The 23,186-nt window shown below is 40.3% G+C and overlaps 1 protein-coding gene across 2 annotated transcripts in view; it reads left to right on the plus strand.

Annotated features, from left to right (window-relative positions):
* PPEF1 (protein phosphatase with EF-hand domain 1) overlaps positions 1–23,186 on the plus strand; it is a 153,396-nt gene that overhangs the window by 71,137 nt on the left and 59,073 nt on the right. For both annotated transcript variants that reach the window (XM_055376684.2, XM_031005700.3), the window contains exons 9-11: positions 4,379–4,539; positions 12,204–12,318; positions 16,121–16,167. In XM_055376684.2, coding sequence (XP_055232659.1) covers positions 4,379–4,539; positions 12,204–12,318; positions 16,121–16,167 — 323 coding nt within the window. The remainder of the gene's footprint in view (positions 1–4,378; positions 4,540–12,203; positions 12,319–16,120; positions 16,168–23,186) is intronic.

Here is a 23,186-nt window from a genome sequence, read left to right on the forward strand (position 1 = left end):
TTGTTTTGTTGGTGATTTAATGGAAAAACCATTATTGATTATTTAAATTTATAAAGCGATGTTAAGGAAGTATCATTCCATTCCTAGTTTCTGAGTTTTTAAAAAATCAGAAACAGATGTTAAATTTTATGAAATGTCATTTTGGCATCTATTGAATTTATTATATGGACACCAATGGTTCTGATCCAGATTCATAACTGAGAAACAAAAATAACTATAAATGTAGTTCAATTGTTGCTTTTCTTTTTCCAGCAATATCTGGAGCTTGTTTTCAAAGTGACATGTGGGTGGTAGAGGCAGAAATTGTTGTATAAGAATTTATGGGCTTTAAATTTTTCCCTGTCCAGATTTTGAGTCTGTACTGGGTAAAAGAAAAGATTGTGTGTAGGGGGTATTTTTGAGGTATTTTCTTTAGAACAACTTGTAAAGGTATCATTTGCCTATAATTCTTAATTAGTTTAGATTCATGTTGACAAAATTGTAAACCAAATAGGTAAGGATTAATTCTGTGTTGCACAAATCTTTATATATTGCTCATTAAATTATTGTTATTAGTTATAATAGTTCTAGCCCACAAGAACAGTATATACATAAGAAATGTTAAAGCCTTTGATTGTTTTCATACATGACACATTAGCTACTGGAAGAGAATTTATGTTATTCTTTTTTATGTTGCTAAAAACCAGCAGAAGGATTATGATTTGACATTGACTAATACTTCATATTGAGTAGTTTTAACTAAGAATCGGTTTAGGGAACTGGTGCTTTTTCATATCTTTGTCACTGAACTTTTAGGCAATGATGGTCATCAGATCTATGGAAGGGACGGTAGACCAAGCTTCTCTTTTTTTTAAAGAATGAAAACAATATTTTAATTTTGTTTTTAAGTAACAAGACTGAGTCTTCATAACTGGAAGGGATGGAACTGATTTGCTGTGTCAGTTAGCCGATGGGAAAGGGAGAGATGACAGCATGGGTGGAGGCAGTGATTGGGAAAATAAAATGATTTTTGCTTTATTGCTCACAGAGTTGGGATTACTAAATAAATCGGTTATAAGTATATAAATAATACTATAGTTATCGTGTAGCATAGTTACATTTTAATATGTAGTAAAAGTGTAATGGTTAAGAGTTTGAGCTCAAAGCCAGATTCTCTGGGATCAAGTTCCATCTCTGCTACTTACATGCTGTACCCCATTTTCCTTGTATATAAAATGGAGATACCAACAATATTTATCTCATAGGGTGGTTTCAGTCATTACATGAATACACGTGTGTAAGGTGCTTAGAACAGTGCCTGGCACATCAGTAACTGGGAGCTCCCATCCTTGTCATTATCACCATGATGCCTTGGAAAAGGTGTGGCCTGGGGTTCAACTGGGCAGGGGTTGCTGAGTTTTGAAGGATGATAAATTGTCCAAAGAAGAGAAAGCAAGGGTAGTCCAGGGAGAGGGAAGAGTGGGAACAATAAAGACAGAGTGCTGGGCTGGGAGAGGAAAGCATCGCCAGTGTGGGGCAGATGCGAGGTCCCGGGGTGACATCTTAGATCGGAGGAGTGTCTAACTATGTTTAATTGTGTTACAGAGTCTGAAGAGAGGATCATGCTGGAGATACAGGCAAGGGAGGAAGTGACTATGAAGTTGCCAGGCCTCTGAGGATTTGGAAGGGAGAAAGGGGGCGGGGAACAGCTCCATGGGTGGTTCCATATGCCTGTCTGCATCCATAGCTGCATCCTCAACTTCATTTCCTCTTTCCTTCCAGCATCTGACTTTCTAAATCAGGCATGCTTTAAGCTATGCTGCCTTTCTTTCTTTCTTTTTGAGACAGGGTCTTGCTGTCTTGCCTAGGCTGGAGTGCAGTGGCACAATCACACCTCACTGCAGCCTTGACCTCCTGGGCTCATCCTCCTGCCTCAGCCTCCTGAGTAGCTGGGATTATAGGCGCACACCACTATGCCCAGCTAGTTTTTTTGTATTTTTTTTTTTTTTTTTTTTTTTTTTTTTGAGACGGAGTCTCGCTGTGTCGCCCAGGCTGGAGTGCAGTGGTGCAATCTCGGCTCACTGCAAGCCCCGCCTCCCGGGTTCACGCCATTCTCCTGCCTCAGCCTCCCGAGTAGCTGGGACTACAGGCGCCCGCCACTGCGCCCGGCTAATTTTTTGTATTTTTAGTAGAGATGGGGTTTCACCGTGGTCTCGATCTCCTGACCTCGTGATCCGCCCACCTCGGCCTCCCAAAGGTTTTTTTGTATTTTTTGTAGAGACGAGGTTTCACCATGTTGCCCAGGCTGTTTCACTGCCTTTCTCATGAACACTGCAATCATATCATAAATTCCTCCCCCATCTAAAAAACAGAATCCCCTAGTTTTTACCATGCGTTCCATATTCACTTTATTTTTTAGAGTCTATAACAGAAAATAACCTTTATAATTCTGTTAGATGATATAGTGAAAGTACTGCGGTTTTTTGTGGGTTTTTGTTTTTGCTGTTATTTGTTTTTTCTAAGAGTTGCTTGGTATTTCAGTGTGCACAGTCAGGAAAAGGAAAGTTTTCATTTGAAGCAAGATTTATATCCAAGAACGACTACCAAATTGAAAAGGGTGGCATGGACATTGAAGACAGTGAAGTATTTAGGCTTTACTGCCTACGTAATGAATCTGAGATAAAGTTATCAAGATGCTCTCCCTTTCTAGTCTCTAAATATAAATTGAAATAATTAAGTTATTCTTAAATCTCAAACCAAACCCAAATGAGAAAAATAACCACTCCCGGACCACATTAAAGACAGACATTATTACTCCTAAATTCAGCTTCGTATAAAACATCATCAGCCACCACCAGAAAACACTGTGATACACAAGAATTTAGAAAATATTTTTTTAAATTGCCAAATAGTATGACTTTAGAAAACATTTTTCACGTTTAGTTCTTAACTGTAATCTCTCAGCATAACTGGATCATGAAAAAAATGTATTCTGTCTATATCTTGACCACTCTGAATATTTTAAAAGATAGAAACTGTTTGCAGAGAACTTCTGAAGAATGGCCTTTGTAACAATTCAGTGTTAATGAGTTGAAGAGTATGTCATTGTCCTCTGGGTCATTATCCGCAAGAATATTGTGTATTAAACAACCACCATACCTCAATGGCATGTAATCAATATTTCTTTTTGCTAACAAGTCTACAGATTAGCTGAACACTTCTGCTGATCTTGGCAGGTTTGATTAGGCAGTTTTTTGGGGTCTTGGCTGGAGTTCACTCATGTGTCCAGAACAAACACTGGTGGCTGCTGGCTGGGGGCTGATCGAGGACAACCTTGGCTAGGATGACTCAGCTCAGCTCTACATGGTCTTGGATCTTTCTGAAGCCTAGCCTAGGCTTTGTGGTAGTGGCATCGTTCCTAAAGAATGCATGAAAGCATACAAGGCCTCCAGAGAGACCTGGGCTTGGAACTGGTACATAGCACTTCCATCACATTCTTTAGGCCAATACAAGTCGTGAGCCCAGCCTGGTTTGAAGGGATGGGGAAACACACTCTTGACGGGAGTAGCTGCAAAAGTACATTACAAAGAGCATGGATAGAAGGTGGGATAGAGAATTGGGATCACTTTTGCAATCCATCTACCATGTTTCCTTTCGTCTTTCTCTATCTGAATTGTCTTGATTTCTGTACTGGGGCTGACTGTTTCATGGGCAATCTAGCAGGCAGGGACCCTGGGTCTCAGCACCCACTAAAATGGACAATGCAGGCACTCCGTTATGTAGAACTGTCTCTCTGAGACTGAGAGGTTCTTTGGGTATTTCTGCCTGTGGTTTGTCCTTTAACTTTATCTGCTTTGTTACCAAGAAAGAATGAAAATCATGTCAGAAAGTTTATTTTTATGTAAAGAGAAAAACAAATCCGTTACAGCTAAATAGAATCCTCTGAAGTGTTTAACAGGGGAAAAATTGAATGTTGCAGTTAAATTTTCTGTAGGTTCTGAATAGCAGCAGATGTTTGAACCAAATATAATGTATTGTTCTGTTTTCAGCCCTATTTGTAAAAGTCTGAGATGTAAGAGTGGGCAAAAAACTTAGAGCTAGAGCTTCGATCATCCAAATACCTTGATTGGCTAGTTTTCCCTGTGCTTCTCCCTCCCCTTCCCACTAGCCATGGACCCACTGCTGTGGTAAAACATCTGCCCAGGAAGGGATGGTGGTGACCCATGTGAATGTTCTGGTCTCAGGGTCAGTCATTCCTCGTGGTTATATGTGGGCTGTGTTGATATGCAGAACATTTAGCACAGTGCCTTACATGGGCTAGGTATTCAAGAAGATATTTATTAAATTTAAGTATTGAAATGTTGATTCCCACCCCCCCGTTCTGTCCTTCCTTTTCCAGAATTAAGAAATCAATCTCTTGAAAGCGAACAGGACCTGAGGGATAGATGGGATTATGTGGACTCGATAGATGTCCCAGACTCCTATAATGGTCCTCGGCTACAATTTCCTCTCACTTGTACGGATATTGATTTACTTCTTGAGGCCTTCAAGGAACAACAGGTAAGTGGAAGCAGATGCTGCCTTGATTCTTGTACATAACAGATGCCCAATAACTGTTGAAAGAATGGACGAACAGACCACAGCAGAAATGCATTTCTTTAGAAAACAGTTCACATTAAGTGAGAGCTACCCTCTGTTACTCATTTAATAGAAGTCTCCTCAGGTGCACAGCAAGCTCCTTTCTGTAGGCTAACAGCATTTCATTTGCCATTTTCTGAGATATCATTCACATACCATAAAATTCACCATTTTACAGTGTACAACTCAGTGACTTTTTCACGCATTCACAGGATTGTGCAACCATCACCAATATCTCATTCCAGAACATTTTCATCACTCCCAATAGAAAGGCCATTCCTATTATCATTGCCTCCTCCCCACCCCTGGCAACCACTGTTCTATTTTCTGTCTCTATGGATTTGCCTATTCTAGATATTTCATATAAATGAAATCATCAAATATATGGCCTTTTGTGTTTGGCTTCTTTCACTTAGTGTTTTAAAGGTTCGTTCATGTCATGTCATATATCATTACTTGATTTCTTTTTATGGCTGATAATATTCCATTGTATACCACATTTTGTTTATCCATTCATCAGTGAATGGACATTCGGATCATTTCCACCTTTTGGCTATTATGAACAATGCTGCTATGAATATTCATTCACAGATTTTCGTATAAACATGTGTTCTCAGTTCTCTTGGGCTTATACTTAAGAATATTTCACTGGGTCGTATGGTAGCTCTATGCTGGATCATGTGGTAACTCTATATTTAAATTTTCCAGTAATTACTAAACTGCTTCCCACAGTAGTGGCACCATTTTGCATTTCTACCAGCAATGCATCTTCCCATGTAGGTTCCAATTTCTTCATGTTTTTGCCAACACTTGTTATTTTGTTTTTATTTTTATTTTTATTATAGCCATCCTAGTGTGTGTGACGTGGCATTTCATTGTGGTTTTGTTTTGCATTTCCCTAATGACTAATGATGTTGAGCATCTTTTTATGTATTTATTGGCCATTTGTATACCTTCTTTGCAGAAATCTGTGCAGATTCTTTGCCCACTTAAAATCAGGCTTTTTATTATTGAGTTATAAGAGTTCTTTCTGGATATAAATTCCGTATCAGATATATGATTTGCAAATATTTTCTCCCGTTCTGTAGGTTGTTTTTTCATTTTCTTGATAATGTACTTTGATGCATAAAAGCATTACATTTTGATAAAGTCCAGTTTATCCATGTTTTTTCTTGGTTGCTTGTGCTTTTGGTGTCATATCTAAGAATCCATTGTCAAATCTAAGGTCATGAAGACTTGCCTTTGTGTTTTCTTCTAAGAGTTTTATGGTTTTAGCCTTTACACTTATGTCTGTGAGTGATTTTGAGTTAGTTTCTATATATGGTATGAAGTCAAAATTAATTTTTTGCATATGGGTATGCAGTTGTCCCAGCACCATCTGTTGAAGAGACTGTTCTTTCCCCATTGAGTGGTCTTTGCACCCTTGTCAAAAATCAATAGGCCAGGCCAGGCACAGTGGCTCATGCTTGTAATCCCAACATTTTGGGAGGCCGAGGCGGGTGCATCACCTGAGGTCAGGAGTTCAAGAGTAGCCTGGCCAACATGATGAAACCCTGTCTCTACTAAAAATACAAAAATTAGCCAGGCATGGTGGCTCATGCCTGTAATCCCAGCTACTCAGGTGGCTGAGGCTGAAGAATTGCTTGAACCCGAAAGGTGGAGGTTGCAGTGAGCCGAGATCGTGCCACTGCACCCTAGCCTGGGTGAGAAAGCGAGACTCCATCTCAAAAAAACAAACAAACAAAAATCTATAGGCCATAGATATCTGGGTTTGTTATTGGACTCTCAGTTCTATTCTATTGGTCTATGTGTCTGTGCCAGTACCACACTGTCTTAATTGCTGTAGCTTTGTAGTAAGTTTTGAAATAGGGAAGTGTGAGTCCTTCAACTTTGTTCTTTTGCAGTGTTGAAGTTGTTCTTCATTATTGTTTTGGCTATTTGGGGTCCCTTGCAATGAATTTGAAGATCAAATTTTCCATTTCTGCAAAAAAGCCTATTGGGATTTTGATAGGGATTGCATTGAATTGCTATATCACTTTGGGTAATAATTGCCATCCTCACAATATAAGTCTTTCAACCCATGGTGTCTTTCCATTTATTTATGTCTTTCATTTCTTTCAGCAATGTTTTGTAGCTTTTAGTGGACAAGTCTTTCATCACCTTGGTTAAATTTATTCTTAAACAATTTATTCTTTTGGTTGATATTATAAAAGGAATTGTTTTCTTAATTCCTTTTTTGATTGCTCATTACTTGTGTGTTGATCTTATACTCTGCAGCTTTGATGAATATACTTGTTAGCTCTAGTAGTTTGTGTGTGTGTGTGTGTGTGTGTGTGTGTGTATGTGTGCGTGTGTGGTGTATTCTTTCGAATATTCTATATACCAGATCATGGTATCTGTGAATATAGTTTTATTTCCTTCTTTCTGATTTGGGTGCCTTTTGTTTCTTTTTCTTGCTCAATTGCTCTGGCTAGAACTTCCACCACAATATTGAATAGCAGTGTGAAAGTAGGCATGTTTATCTTGTTCCTCATCGTAGGGGGAAAGCTTTCAATCTTTCACTACTGAGTTTAATGTTAGTTGTAGGTTTTTCATAAAAGTCTTTTATCATGTTGAGGAAATTTCCTTCAATTCTTAGTTTTCTGAGTGGTTTTATCAGGAAAAGTTGTCGGATTTTGTCAAATGCTTTTTTTTTTTTTTTTTTACATCAGTTGAGATGATTGTGCGTTTTTTACCCTTCGTTCTGTTAATGTGGTGTGATATATTGAATAATTTTCTTATGTTGAACCAACTTTGTATTTCTGGGATAAATCCCTCTTGGCCATGGTATATAATCCCTTTAAAACACTGTTGTATTTGGTTTGCTGGTATTATGTTGAGAATTTTTGCATCTATTTCATAAGGGATATTGGTCTGTAATTTTCTTTTCTTGTAGTGTCTTTGCCTGGCTTTGGTATCAGGGTAATACTGATCTCATAGAGTGAGTTAGGAATTGCTTCCTTTTATTCTGTTTTTTGGAAGAGTTTAAGAAGGATTGTGTTAATTCTAATTTAAATGTTTAGTAGAGTTCACCATTGAAGCCTTTTGGCCTTAGACTTTTCTTTGTTAGGAGGTTTTTGATGACTGATCCAATCTCTTGTTCTAGATCTGTTCAGATTTTTTATTTCTTCTTGAGTCTGTTTTGGTAATTTGTGAGTTTCTAAGAATTTGTTCATCTCATCTAAGTTATCTAATTTGTTGGTGTACAATTGTTCATAGTATTCTCTCATAACCCTTTTTTATTTCTTTAAGGTTGATGATAATGTCCCCACTTTAGTTTCTGATTTTAGTTATTTTCATTTTCTCTTTTTTTCTTAGTCAGTCTTGCTTAAAGGTTTGTTAATTTTGTTGATCTTTTCAAAGAACCAACTTTTGGTTTTGTTGATTCTCTCTATTGTTTTTCTATTCTTTATTTCATTTATCTCCACTCTAATTCGTATTTTCTTTGTCAAAATATTAAGTTAGTTTATTGATTTGAGATCCTTCTTTTTTAATGTGTGCATTTATAGCTACAAATTTCTCTCTGAACACTGCTTTTGCTGTATCCCATAAGTTTTGATATGTTGTGTTTTCATTTTTATTCTTCTCAAAGTATTTTCTAATTTCCTTTGTGATCTTTTTATTACCCATTGGTTTTTTAAGAGTATGTTGTGTAATTTCTACATATTTATGAATTTTCTAGTTTTGCTTTTATTATTGATGTCTAGTTTCATTCCATTGTGGTCAAAGAAGATACTTTGCATGATTTCAGTCTTTTTAAATTTGATGAGGTTTATTCTGTGGCCTAACATCTGGTCTATCCTGGAGAATGTTCCATGTGTCATTGAGAACAACGTATAGTCTGCTTTTGTTGGGGAGAGTGTTTAGTAGATATCTATTAGGTCTAGTTGTGTGTGGTCTCTGAAATCTCTGTTCCTTTAGCTTGTGTTAAGTTAGTGTTTTGACAGAGATTTCCTTGAACACCAGGAGCGATTTAAAAAAAAAAAAAGAAAGGGAAAAAAACCAACAAATATTTGCAGATTGGCTGTGTTGGAGCACTCCTTCAACTCCTTGGGCCATTTACAAATCTTAGTCTTTACTTCCCGCTTGTGCTGAACCATTGTTCAGTTTCCTTTTTTTTGATTCACTGTTTGGTTGTTATAAACTCTGAGTATTTTCCAGAGTTCTGACAAAGTTGATTCTGACAGGGTTTGTTTGTTTGTTTGTTTTTGCTTGATTTGTCAATGTTTTTGTGGCGGAATGGGACCTTAGAGTTGCCTACATGACCGTTTTCTCTGACATCACCCCAGTACCCTCATTCTCAGGTTAGGACCCTAAAGGGCATACCTAGGAGTAAGAGTGAACTGGAAGACTGGCTTTTTAATGATCAAAGAACAGCTTGGAATGAATCATGTAATTCCTGAGATTGAACTGAGATCATCTTAGATAGCTAATGCTCCTAACCACCTGCCAACAGCAAATTTAAGTCTTCTCTGGAAGACAATAGGCCTGAGATTGTTTGTTCAGTTTTTCTTTCTTCCTTTCTTTTTTAAAGGCAGGGTCACACTCTGTCACCCATGCTGGAGTGTGGTGGCACTATCATAGCTCACTGAAGCCTTGACCTCCTGGGCTCAAGCAATCCTCCCCCCTCAGCCTCTCAAGTAGCTGGGACTGTAGGCACATGCCATCATGCCCAGTTAATTTTTTATTAGCTTTTGGTAGAGACAAGTTTTCACTGTGTTGCCCAGGCTGGTCTCAAACTCCTGGCCTCAAGTGATCCTCCCACCTCGGCTTCCCAAAGTGCTGGGATTATAGGCATGAGCCACTGCACCTGGCCTCAGTTTTTCATATGCAATTTCCAGAACTCAATACAAATATAACCAAGCACAGGAGGTTATAAGACACATGAAGAAAACTGAGGCAAACAACAAGCAATGGAAACAGACCTGTAGGGTATTTGGTTAGTGGCATTATCAGACTCTGAGTTTAAAATAAATATGCTTAATATAAGTTCAAGGAGATAAATCAATCCAAGGAGCCATAATAGAGAAGATTGATAATTCTGACTTTATAAAAATGAAAAGACTGTTATTAAGGGAAGAATAAAAGGTTCAACACAGTGTACAGAGTAAAAAAAAAAAGGATCATGTATATTTTGATTTTTTTAATTGAGAAAAAATTCATCTAATATAAAAGTGATCATTTAAATCATTTTAAAGTGTATGAGGCCGGGTGCAGTGGCTCACGCCTGTAATCCCAGCACTTTGGGAGGCCGAGGCAGGCAAATCACTTGAGGTCAGGCGTTCAAGACCAGCCTGGTCAACATGGTGAAACCCCGTCTCTACTAAAAATACAAAAATCAGCTGGGCATGGTGGCACGTGCCTGTAGTCCCCGCTACTCGGGAGGCTGAGGCACGATAATCACTTGAACCCAGGAGGCAGAGGTTACAGTGAGCCGAGATCGTGCCACTGCACTCCAGCCTGGGCGACAGAGTGAGACTCCATCCCCCCCACCCCCCAAAAAAAGAGTGTATGGTTCAACAGTTTTTAGTATATTAAAAATGTTGTGCAACCATCACCACTATGTAATTCCAGAACATTTTCATCACCCCCAAACAAAACCCTTTACCCATTAGCAGTCACTCCCATTTGCTCCCTCCCCCAGCCCCTGGCAATACTAATTTACCTTCTTTCTCTATGGATTTGTCTAATATGAACACTTCCTGTAAGTGGAATCGTACAATATATGTGGCCTTTTGTGCCTGGTGTCTGTTGCTTGGCATGTTTCCAGAGTCCATCCGTGGTAGCATGGATCAGTACTTCCTTCCTATTTTTAGCTGAGTAATGTTACTTTGTATGGATATAGCACATTGTATTTAAGGGATTATATGTTTATACATGCATTTTCGTATTCATCTGTGGTTATATTGATTTTTGTATGCTTGCAAACACATAGAATATTTCTGGGAAAGACACGATACTTTTAACAGTGGCTGTTTCTAGGGGTAGGGATTAGGGGAATAAGATCTAGGGGAGACGGAAAATGACTTTTCATTATTTTACCCATTTCTACTATTTAAAGTTTTATTTCAACTAAAAAAATGACATGTTTCTCCATTTTAATACTACTTTTTTTTTTGAGATAGAGTCTCGCTCTGTTGCCCAGGCTGGAGTGCAATGGCGCAATCTTGGCTCACTGCAACCTCCGCCTCCCGGGTTCAAGTGATTCTCCTGCCTCAGCCTCCTGAGTAGCTGGGACTACAGGTGCACCCCACCATGCCTGGCTAATTTTTGTATTTTTAATAGAGATGGGGTTTCACCATGTTAGCCAGGCTGGTCTCGAACTTCTGACCTCAAGTGATCTGCCCGCCTCGGCCTTCCAAAGTGCTAGGATTACAGGTGTGAGCCACTGTGCCCGGCCCTAAAACTACTTTTTTAAAAAGAAATATTCTTTAAAGGTAGTATTTTCCTCCAACTTAAAAGAATGTGACTATTTTATTCAAGTGGTTATTTAACCTGAATATATTTATAAATGGAGAAACTGCCATCTGAGTTAATCATCTTGAGCATTTAATATTGCAGTTGTAAATATAATTCTAATGCTATGGAAAGATAGCCTTATAGGCAAGGACTAGTATGACCAAAATGATTTTAGTCAATCCAAAGACCCAGAGAAATTATTTTCATAATAATTTTCTGTTGTTGCAATATATTCTCAGTGAATATTTGTTAATTTAGCTTTTATAAAAAAGAAAACTTCCCCTTTAGACAACAGTTACTCTGATAAGTACTACCAATGGACCAGAAAAACTACAATGATAAGCTAAGGTAACACTGAAGCCAGTGTTGGGAATCAATAGATTACATGTGGCTGGGGGTGGTGGCTCACACATATAATCCCAACACTTTGGGAGGCTGAGGCAGGAGGATCATTTGAGACCAGAAGTTCGAGACCAGCCTGGGCAACGTAGTGAGACCCTATCTCTTCCCCACCACAAAAAAGGAAAGAGCTTGAAAATCCAGTGTGAATTTTTCACTTACAGCACATTTCAATTCAGATTAGCTCCATTTCACATGCTCAGTAGCTCCATGTGGCTAGTGGCTGCCGTATTGGACAGCATAGGTCCAATATGGCAATAGGTCTAAATAGTTTTGACCTATTAAAATATGTTAAATTTGTGTGGTAGTCACATCTCTGCTGTATTATATTTTGGAGTATGTATTTATAATTTTTTTTCATTCTCCCTCTCCTTTTTCTTTTTCTCTTTTATTATTACAATTGGCTTTTTGTCTGCACGTTTCCCTAGGGCAAGGGCGTGCCTCCCTTCACTTCTCTTGGGCTCCAAGGACCTGGGATGATGATTCATTTTCTCAGTTACACACATCGACTGAGGGCTTATTATATGCCAGACACCGGGCTAGAATGATCTATTTCAGAATAATTGAAAGCTTATCCTGAAATACAGCGACCTGAAACGTGCGTGCGTGCTCCACCTTTACAGTTTTCTATACAGTCATGTCTTTCTTCCTTGTTCATTACATCTATTTCCTCTGCTTCCCGCTCACAGATACTTCATGCCCGTTATGTCTTAGAGGTGCTATTTGAAACCAAGAAAGTCCTGAAGCAAATGCCGAATTTCACTCACATACAAACTTCTCCCTCCAAAGAGGTAACAATCTGTGGTAAGTTTCAGAGCAGAGTTGTCAAATTAATATTTAGGAGCCTCTTGGTCCTACATCGTTTGCCTAACTTGAAAACTGTGTAAATTGGACTGTGTTAAGGGAAAAATGTTAATATAGAATTATCTATCATGATAATACTGTTCCCCATCTTGTCTTTGTTTTGCATACCAGCTGGCAGGAATTAATTATGTGAGAAATTAAAGAGCTCATAGCTTTTTATAAAGGCAGACAGCATTTTAATATGGAAAAACCACCCATGGGTGGAATAAGCATTCTTTGCCCTCCGTCTAGCTCTCATTATCTTTGTTCCACGTTGCTTTTTCTAGGTGGGCCTCTGCATGCCACTTATGCTGGGAAGAGAAAAGCCCATGGCGGGGTGAAGATTAAATTCTTCTCTGCCCTTGGCTGCTGTTTTAGATTTTTCCAACTGGTCTGTGCAGCTTTTAGAAGAGTGGGAATGTCCCAGAAATCTGTTTCTTGTTCTTTTAAATAACAAGATTTGAGATTTTGCTATCATATAGGCCAGCCTGGCAGGATATTGCTTCAAGAAACAGTACACATTGAAATTCCTCACAGTTGGTGCTCAGCATGCTTGCAACCGTTTGAGAGTGGGGTGCATGGAAGGAACAGCAATTCCCTTAACTTCTAATTAAGCCTTTAGGTTACAAAACAGTGACTGTTATTTTCCAAATCAGTTTTTAGCCTGCATTTCTCTTATTCTGGCAGGTAGAAGTGAATTTGACAATCTAATTAAACTATTTGCATTTCTAGCGTCTGATAGTGGTGGCAGGGACTTGATGTAGCAGTGCCTACCTCATGACATGCCCTGACTCAGGTTTTTGAAGAGTCTCTAATGGTTCATTTCCAGCCTCATCAGGCATCACGTCTCTGACTAGCAGATTATTCATCTCAGCAGTGGGGGTTTTTTATTCAAGGCCTCACCTGGCCTTTTCATGGAAAACAGAGACTTCGGGTCATGAGGCTCAGAAAGCCATGCCACCCTGTGAAGCCTGTGAGGCCAGGGCTAGGTGTGCTCTTAGGATATATAGAATAGCCCAAACTGAGAATAGGATCCGCTCCCCTGTGTTTCACTGGGAGCCACTACAGACTCATCCTTGCTAAAAGGATCTGGAAGAAGACACACGTTAATTACAGGGCAGGGCAGTCCTAGAATCCCACAGTGTGAGAACTGAAGGGTTCTCTAGTCTATTCCTTGCTCTTATGGGTGAAATTGAAGCTCACAGAGAAAAGTGGCAGGATCAGAATGAAAATCAGGTCTTCTGTATCGCAGGTTAGAGGCAGCCCCACATCTGCCATCCTGACTCGCATTATGTACCTGATGGTTCATTTTCCATCATGAGACAAAGCTTAGGGCATGACTTAACTGGACATCTCCATTGGTTAAAGATTTCCACATCTTGGCACTTATTTCTAGACTTTTTCACGTAGCACCATTGGTAGGGGGAAAAGACAAGGCCAGTGGGTTTTCTTAACATGGGAATATTATTATTTTCTATTTTTAACAGCTCATTGAACTTCAAAAATTTCATGATTATTTATAATAAAATTTAAAATTGGGGCCATAACTTCAAAACCATCTTCCGTTTAAGACGGTGTTAGGAAAGGGGGAGAGATTGTGATGAAAATTTGCTATTATTTTAATTGTGAGATACATTTTTTTACATGTACATCTAAATAAGCCCCGTAGTTTTCAGCATGCATGAAATATAAGAGGATTTTTAGTCTACAGTTATATTATAAATGATAACCAATTCTGCACTCATGTTTTTGTTGGCAGTGGAAATATCTTTCTGTCCTTCTTCCCATGGTACGAGTTTTTCTTTCGCTGTCCAACTAGAAGTTAAAAATATTAAACTAAGTAAAGAGTCCTCCCATCTTTATGTCCTTAGATTTAGAGTGAGACCATATGAAAGCAATGAGATTTAAGCACACAATGATACTAATATGCTAATAATATTATAGTAGTGTTTTATAAATAAGTGCTGGTGATATAGAATTTCTATTTTATTATTTCCAGTATATTTGGAATCTTCTATTGCATATATTTGGTTAATCTTGGTTGTGGGATTTTAAGCAAACTGAGGGAAAAGTATTCGTAAATTAAATTCTATAGTAATTAAGTTGGATACAAAGAATAAAAATTTATGAGCAGAACTTATGAAAGATATTTTACCTAGAAATAGTTATCCAAATAGGGCTTTTGGATATTCACATAGTCACTCATTATTATTGCTATTTTTTGAGACAGAGTCTCGCTCTGTCGCCCAGGCTGGAGTGCAGTGGAGTGATCTCAGCTCACTGCAACCTCTGCCTCCCGGGGCTCCAACAATTCTCCTGCCTCAGCCTCCTGAGTAGCTGGGATTACAGGTGCACACCACCACACCTGGCTAATTTTTGTACTTTTAGTAGAGACAGGGTCTTACCATGTTGGCCAGGCTGGCCTTGAACTCCTGGCCTCAAGTGATCCACCTGCCTCGGCCTCCCAAAGTGCTGAGATTACAGGCATGAGCCACCGTGCCTGGCCTTATTTTTTAATTAATGGCTTCAGATACTCATGATCTCCCCTAGTTGGCTTTCATTTTTTTTCTGTGTCTCATCAAAGAATGTCAACTACCTACTCACAAAGTTTAAATTTCAGATGCTGCTACTGGAGTATATTAAAAACATGGCTTTAAAAAGCTATATACTTAGCCAAGAAATGTATTTATTGAGTGCCTCTTATCCACTGGGTCCTATGGTAGGCACTTGGGGATTCAATGCTGACTACAATAGATACTGTTGCTGCTCTCCTAGGGATTACAGTGTGGGTGTACAGAATAATCGCTAAGAGCCTGAGGGGTTTTTTGTTTTTCGTTTTATTTTTGAGACAGGGTCTCACCTTGTCACCCAGGCTGGAGTGTGGTGGCATGATCACAGCTCACTGCAGCCTTGACTTCCCAGGGTCAAGCAATCTTCCCACCTCAGTCAGCCTCCTGAGTAGCTAGGATCACAGGTGCGCACCACCACCAAACTTGGCAATTTTTTTTTTTTTTTTTTTTTTTTTTTTTTGGAGATGGAGTCTTGCTCTGTCGCCCAGGCTGGAGTGCAGTGGTGCAATCTTAGCTCATTGCAACCTCCACCTCCCGGGTTCAAGTGATTCTCATGCTTCAGCCCCCACAAGTAGCTGGGATTACAGGCGTGTGCCACCATGCACAGCTAATTTTTGTATTTTTAGTAGAGACGGGGTTTTGCCATGTTGACCAGGCTGGGTTTGAACTCCTAGGCCCAAATGATCCATCTGCCTTGGCCTCCCAAAGTGCTGGGGTAACAGGTGTGAGCCATCACGCCCAGCCAAGCTTGAGTTTTGAAGTGAGTTAAAGTTGGGTTTGAATTCTTGCTCTGATAGTTGATGGTTGGGTATCTTTGCATAACTTACTTAACTACTGTGAGCCTCATTTGTAAGATGAGAATGATGAAGATAAAACCCATCTCATAGAGTGGTTGTAAGGACTGAACTAGATAATTCATGTAAAACCCTTAGCACAGTGCTTGGCCCAGAGTGATCGAAGCCCTGTGCAAATGACTGGACTGAAAAGGTAATTGAAGCACTAGATGCTGTCCCCACTATAGGAGAGGAAGAGAAGAGTGCTGTGGAGACAAATTGCCTGTCAAATTAACATCGTCATAGGATAAAAACCCAATGCCCTGAGAACACTTGGAGTGGATCAGCAGTATTTCACTTTTAAAAATGGGCATTGCATCTTGTTCTCTACTGAATACTGATTTTTCATTTGCACTGCAGGTGATTTGCATGGGAAACTGGATGATCTTTTTTTGATCTTCTACAAGGTAAATGATGATTTTGCTAAATATTAGCATTTTTCTTGGGGGAGGGCAGTCTTAGGGCAGATAACAATATTAGTTTTACTAGAGATATGTACAAATACAGATACAATGTTACTGTTTTTAACCAGGAGGCTCAAAGATTTGTAGAGCCGTATCTTTTTTTTTTAACACACATCTCATAAATTTTTAAAAAATTGTACTTTGGGTCTTCATTCTACATTATTGTTGTCTTTGTATCCATTAGGATTTGTACCGGATTGTATTTATTGTCTTTATTGCATCATAAATGTCTAGATGGTACAGGATGGGGAGGGATGCAGTCTGTTTTATTTTAATTTTGTTCAGGGATGAGCATGTCACATACAAGTCTTCTCTTCCAGTGCACACTAATTATGCATGAGTGGAGTTGCTTATGATAAGGAATGAGTTCCAGCATGCTCTCTTTTCTGCCCTGATTCGCCATCCATGGGCTCAGTTGTTCTTCCAGTGCTGTGCCTCCTCTTCATTTATTGCATTTGGCTTGTGAGAGCCAGCACAGAGGGCACAAAACTGCTTGGCCAGCATGGATTTTCTCTGCATCTCTTTGATTGGATTTTTTTCTGTCTCTGGGCCAAGAGTTACAGCCTGAATGTTTGCTTCAGGGATGGCTGACTGCATATGGAAAACTGATCTTGAGATCCCTGCCTTCGCAGTGGTTACCCCTTTACACTGGTCTTCTGAATGTCTCTTTTTGATTAATGCATTTATTGTTCATCTACCCCTGTGATCCCCACAACTAGCATGTCAAATAATTGGGCATAGCATAGGTATCTCAGATGGGTGGAAAGAAAATGTATTCTGATTATTATTGTTACCAGAAAGGGGTCCCGATCCAGACCCCAAGAAAGGATTCTTGGATCTCGCACAAGAAAGAATTCAGGGTGAGTCCATAGACTAAAGTGAAAGCAAGTTTATTAAGAAAGTAAAAGAATAAAAGAATGGCTACTCCATAGACAGAGCATCCCCAAGGGCTGCTGGTTGCCCATTTTTATGGTTATTTCTTGATGATATGCTAAACAAGGGGTGGATTATTCATGCCTCCCCTTTTTAGACCATATAGGGTAACTTCCTGAGGTTGCCATGGCATTTGTAAACTGTCATGGTGCTGGTGGGAGTATAGCTGTGAGAATGACCAGAGGTCACTCTTGTTGCCATCTCGGTTTTGGTGGGTTTTAGCTGGCTTCTTTACTACAACTGTTTTATTAGGTTGGTGCAAAAGTAATTGGGGTTTCTGCATGCTCTGGTTCAAACACCTCTAACATTATTGTTCCTGGACCAAACTGAGGGTTGGGCTGCTATTTCTCATGGCCCAATAACGAGATACAGATGAACTGGGAAGGAAGAGAGTTTTTATTTCTGTAAGTGGCTCCAGGGAGAAGGCCTGGAAATTATCACCAGACCAACTCAAAATTAGAAAGTTTTCCAGAGCTTATATACCTTCTAAGCTATATGCCTACGTGTTAAGTGTGCACTCATCTAAAGACATAAGTGATTAACTTCTTTTAATCTATAACTAAGGTCTGAGTCCTGAAGACCTTCCTCTGGAGCCTCAGTAAATTTACTTAATCTAAATCGGTCCATGTGCCGGGATGATTACCCTTATCTTGTCTCCTGCTAAATCATGGATGTTTGGGGAGTTCCTTCAGACCCCCAATAAACTTGTTTGTGGAGACCTGTGGAGTTTCTTCAGACCCCCAGTAAAACTTGTTTAATCCTAAATAGGTCCTGTTAAGAATTCCTTCGTTATCTTGCCATACTTTAAGGCCCAGGAAAGGCCTAGACAAAACTCTTGGTGGGCTTTTGTTACATTCCAGCCTTTGTATAGGGCACTGGCTCTTTGAGCTTTTAATATTTAACTGAACCACTCAGTCAGTACTGAAACAGTTGTTATGGAGGCCTGCGTTAGTGAGACCTGGCCTGCCACATTTTGATGACCAATCAGTTCCACTCTTTGAGGCTGTGAGAGCTTGAGTGAGCCATACAACCTCCATGAACTGCAATTTTTTTTTCAGCTGCAATATTATCTTGAGCTTCCACCCCATAAGAGGTTGTATTCTGGATAAAATAAGTATCCAAAAGCATTTTTAAAATAATAAATTATAATAGAAATACAAGGTTTTCACTTCATGCATTAGATTAGCAGCTTAGAAGGGAAGAGGACAGGCCAAACCAGGAGTGGGTGGAGCCAGCACCTAGGAAGAGGTTCCATTGAGACTTCAGCAGGCCCAAGCCAGGACGTAGAGTGTGACTGTCAGAGAGTGTCAGGAGGTGTCCCAAGTAGCAGATTGGTGTAGGAAGTCCAGGCGAAGGTTTGCTGGCAGGGAGCCGAGGGGGCTGGTGAAAGAGCAATTCTGGACATCAGCCACAGAATCTAAGCTGGGTAGGGAAGGAAGAGAAGCCAGGATGGGCCAGTCAACTGGGAGAAGTAGGAGGGTAGTAGGACTGGAATGCTGACCGACTGTGTCAGGGAGCAGGCTGACTGCAGTGAAGGCCTTAGGAGGTAGGATGGTGGGAAGTGCAGGGGGAGCAGTCCCAGGGCAAGGGATGCCCTGGGGTGGAGCCTAGAACATGGGCAGCCCAAGCCATCGAAAGAGAGTATTGGCAATGAGGTGGGCAAGGACCTGGAAAGCAGGTGTGTTCAACAGTGGGGGGCACCACGTGGACCCAGATGAGGAGCAGGGGAAGGAAGTTTAGTCAGAGGTCATGGGCCTGAAAGGAGGGTGAGGGGGTGTTTCTCTGTGAGCAGCCCTGGGGGCAAGCAGAGCCTCCCCTGCTCCTGGGCCTGAGGTGGGTGTCCTGGGGATGGGTGGGTCCTTTCCTTCAGAAGGGCTGCAGGAGTCAGGAGTGCTGCTGTGCTCTGGAGGAAGCCCAGGCCTATGGAGGAGAGAAGCCTTTCTGAATAAGTTGAAGGTGGAAGGGGCTGCATTGACCATGAAATGGAGATTCTACTGGCCCCACTGGAGTGCCGTGGGAAAGGTGGAAGGATGGACAGGGGATGGGATTTATTTAACTTGGGACGTAGCTCCACACCAAATGTTCAGAAGTGCGGTCCGGCTATTGTTGACAATTACAATGTGAGGAAGGAGGAGGGGGCAGGGCATGTGGAGAACAACAACAAACCTGGTCATTCTTTATCTAGAGTCTTGGGAAATATATAAAAGGGAAAATAGTTGAGTAAATTAAATCGGGAACGTAGTCACTAAATTCCAAGGCATTTAGAAAAGAAAATTTCTTTATTTCGTATGAAAGTGCGATAAGGGATAGGACTCTGGAGTAGACAGATGAGAAAAGAGAATTCTAACATATTTCTTTAATTCTGTCTGCAAAACTATATGGAACATATAAAACTGGAAGGTGCTAATGTAAAGATTGAACAGGAGGAGGTGGGTGGTAAGAAGTACTATAAAAGGAACTAAAGGTGAAAATATAGCATTCAAATGCAAGCAGGATATATTTGGAGAGCTAACCAATGACAGTGCTAAGGAAATGGAGATTGCTAGCCCAGTGATGAAAGACTAGGGCACTGTTATATTTAGGATGGATTTGGGTAGAGAGGTGAGAGGGATGTCTGGAAAACAGAAGTGTGCAAGAGCCATGGATTAGAATTCTGGCAGGCATGAGTGAGAAGAAGGTAAAATGCATCTTGGACATGGAATGAACCACATACACCAGAATCTCGAAACTGCCTGGTTTAAGTGGGGAAACCGAGGGAAGAGCCATTGATGACAGCAAGTTTCCACTTTAAGAAACTGAAAAGAGATCTAGCGTACAACACGAGGACTATAGGTAATAAAATTGTACCATATATGGGATTCATGCCAAATGAGTAGATTTTAGCTGCTATTGCCACAAAAGAACAAAAATTGGGTAGCTATGTCAGATGATGGATACTTTAATTTGCTTCACTATAGTAACCTTTTTACTATATGTATGTATTCTGTAACATCATGATATATTATACCTTGAATGTACATGGTAAAATTTATTTTTTAAAAAAGAGGAAAATAGCAACAATGATAAAGCAATGGGGAAAATAGCTGATCAACAATATCATTAGTATTTTCAACAGCGGTACAGCAGAAAACCCGGAAACTATATTATTATTTTAAAGGAATTTATAATAAGTGAATAAATACATTACTTTCATTTATCTAGAAAAAGGAAAAAGGCCGGGCACAGTGGCTCATGCCTGCAATCCTAGCACTTCAGGAGGCTGAGGTGGACGGATCTCTTGAGGTCAGGAGTTCGAGACCAGCCTGGTCAACATGATGAAACCCCTGTCTCTAATAAAAATACAAAAATTAGCCAGATGTGGTGGTGCGTGCCTGTGATCCCAGCTACTCAGGAGGCCGAGGCAGGAGAATCGCTTGAACCCGGGAAGTGGAGGTTGCAATGAGCCAAGATCGTACCATTGCACTTCAGCCTGGGGGACAAGAGCAAAACTCTGTCTCAAAAAAAAAAAAGAAAAAAAGAAGCTGGAAAGGTAGTGTACTTAATGGTGTCTCAGATGGGAGAATGACACGTAGAGCTTGGGGGTGATGGTGCTTGGTCGCTTAGCTTATAGCAAAAGAATGTCCTAAGTTAAAAGCAGGGAAATGAAAGGCTGGGACACAGAGATATCTGAGGAAGCCCCGGCCATCTGATGATCTCTGATTTACCAAAGTCAGGATTTTGCCCTTTTCTGTCTTATTTATTTTTGTCTGCAGTTTAACTGGAGAATGATGATAGTTTGCATGAATGTACCGCGGCCTAAAAGCATGAATACAAGCTGTTCTGGAAACAGTGTTTCTATATAAATATAAGTGACAGCGATACCCCACCTATCCCAATGTCAAACTTCAGCCTACTTTACTTACCTTCACTTACCACTCATATGTCCCAAACCCAGAATTAAGTAAAAAGGGTCTCTGAACGCTTGAAATTGTTGACACAAATCCAGTGAACCCTACTCACAGGACAGGCCTTAGGCCTCTTACTCAAAGACCCATGAACCAGTATCAGTAAAACCTTCTCTCACACAAGGTTCACATGAGTTTGCCTGTCTGGCTACCCACCCCACAGCAGATTAGGGAGTGGGAGGTGAAGATGGAAAAGTCAGACATAATGACAGCAATGAAAATTAAAACGTTCTGGCCGGGCACGGTGGCTCACGCCTGTAATCCCAGCACTTTGAGAGGCTGAGGCGGGTGGATCACCTGAGGTCAAGATTTCGAGACCAGCCCAACCAACATGGTGGAACCCCATTCTCTACTAAATACAAAAAAAATTAGCTTCGCATGGTGGTGCATGCCTGTAATCCCAGCTACCTGGGAGGCTGAGGCAGGAGAGTTACTTGAACCCGAGAGGCAGAGGTTGCAGTGAGCCAAGATTGTGCCATTGCACTGCAGCCTGGGCGACAAGAGCAAAACTCTGTCTCAGAAAAAAAAGAAAAGAAAAGAAAAGAAAAGAAAATTAAAAGACAGAACTATAAAAATGAGATAAAAACTGAAATACTAATACTCAGCGATCTGGAGCTGTGGAGTGTAGGGAAGAGAGTTCTTGCCTTGTCAGAAGTGCCTGAGGGGATGTTTAGACTGATGAGCCTGCAAGGTCAAGAGAGTTTCAAGTTATAAGGTGTATACTCTTAAGAAGTAAAGGGGACCAGGCGCGTGGCTCATGCCTCTAATCCCAGCACTTTGGGAGGCCGAGGCAGGTGGATCATGAGGTCAGGAGTTCAAGAGCAGCCTGGCCAATATGGTGAAACCCTGTCCCTACTAAAAATACAAAAATTAGCTGGGCGTGGTAGCATGCACCCGTAGTCCCAGCTACTCAGGAGGCTGAGGCAGAAGAATTGCTTGAACCCGGGAGGCGGAGGTTGCAATGAGCCGAGATCGTGCCACTGCACTCCAGCCTGGGCAACAGAGCGAGACTCCATCTGAAAAAAATAAGAAGAAGTAAAGGGAGCAAATGGCACATTTTAAAAACTTCCAACCAAAATGGTTAAAGTAATTTTTAAAGGCATTTTAGCTTTCAAAGGAATAAGCTTCAGTGATCTGGAAAATCCATTTAAGGAATGCTTATAGTATGAATGAGGATATTGGGTCTTAGGAATAGGAGGATGAGAGAGCATGAAGAAAGAGAAAGCTTAGTTAGGAGAAGAGCACTGGGCCATAAAAATAGATAAGGAAGAAAGGAAGAAGCACATCTCAAAGGAAGAGAGTGGTGAGGGGGTTGGGGGGTGATGGATTTCTCTTGGTAGCATCACACACGAAGGTTTCCTGCTCAGATTACAGGAGGTGCATAACTATGACCTAAGCAATCACTTGATTGCTTCGGGAAATAGTAGAATTTCTGTGATGGTCTTTGTTTCTCACTGTAATGCGTTGTACTAATCAATTTGTCAACAACTGATTGAATCCCAATTGTATGTCATACCTGACTCTGGTTCATTGATAGAAGCTACAATTGAGTCACATCAGTGTAACCACGGGCTCCTAATCTTTTGTTTAGAAGTAGTTAGTGGCCGTGCTTTCACTTACCTTTATTTTATTATTGTTTTTAAGAGCAATAGATCTTGAATTGTGGGGAATAGTTTGGCAAACTACATCCTGTTGGAGATTTTTGGAGCTATAAGTGACCAAAGTTTATGTTATACTATGACTAACTGATTCTCTCCATCACTCACAAGAGTAAGTAGGAAAACCTCAGGCTTTGAATTAAGACAAAATTTTAATTCATCTCAATTGGTGGTTTGCTAGACACTTTCTTCCTCATCAGTTCTTTTATACAGCATAGCATGAATAGGCTCTAAGGCTGGGGCTGGCCCAAAGCCAACTAAGGGCACAGCCTGAGAGACTGTTCTAATGTAGGGTCACTGAGAGGCCTCACCATATTACTCTTTTCATCCAAGTGGTTGGTTTGGTTCAAGACTTCTATCATTATAACTCACCATATGCAAAAGTGAATCTGTCTACTAATGCATTCATTCAGTAAACTTTTTTCTG

The sequence above is a fragment of the Gorilla gorilla genome, chromosome X (genome assembly GCF_029281585.2).
Source record: "Gorilla gorilla gorilla isolate KB3781 chromosome X, NHGRI_mGorGor1-v2.1_pri, whole genome shotgun sequence".
Taxonomy (NCBI): domain Eukaryota; kingdom Metazoa; phylum Chordata; class Mammalia; order Primates; family Hominidae; genus Gorilla; species Gorilla gorilla.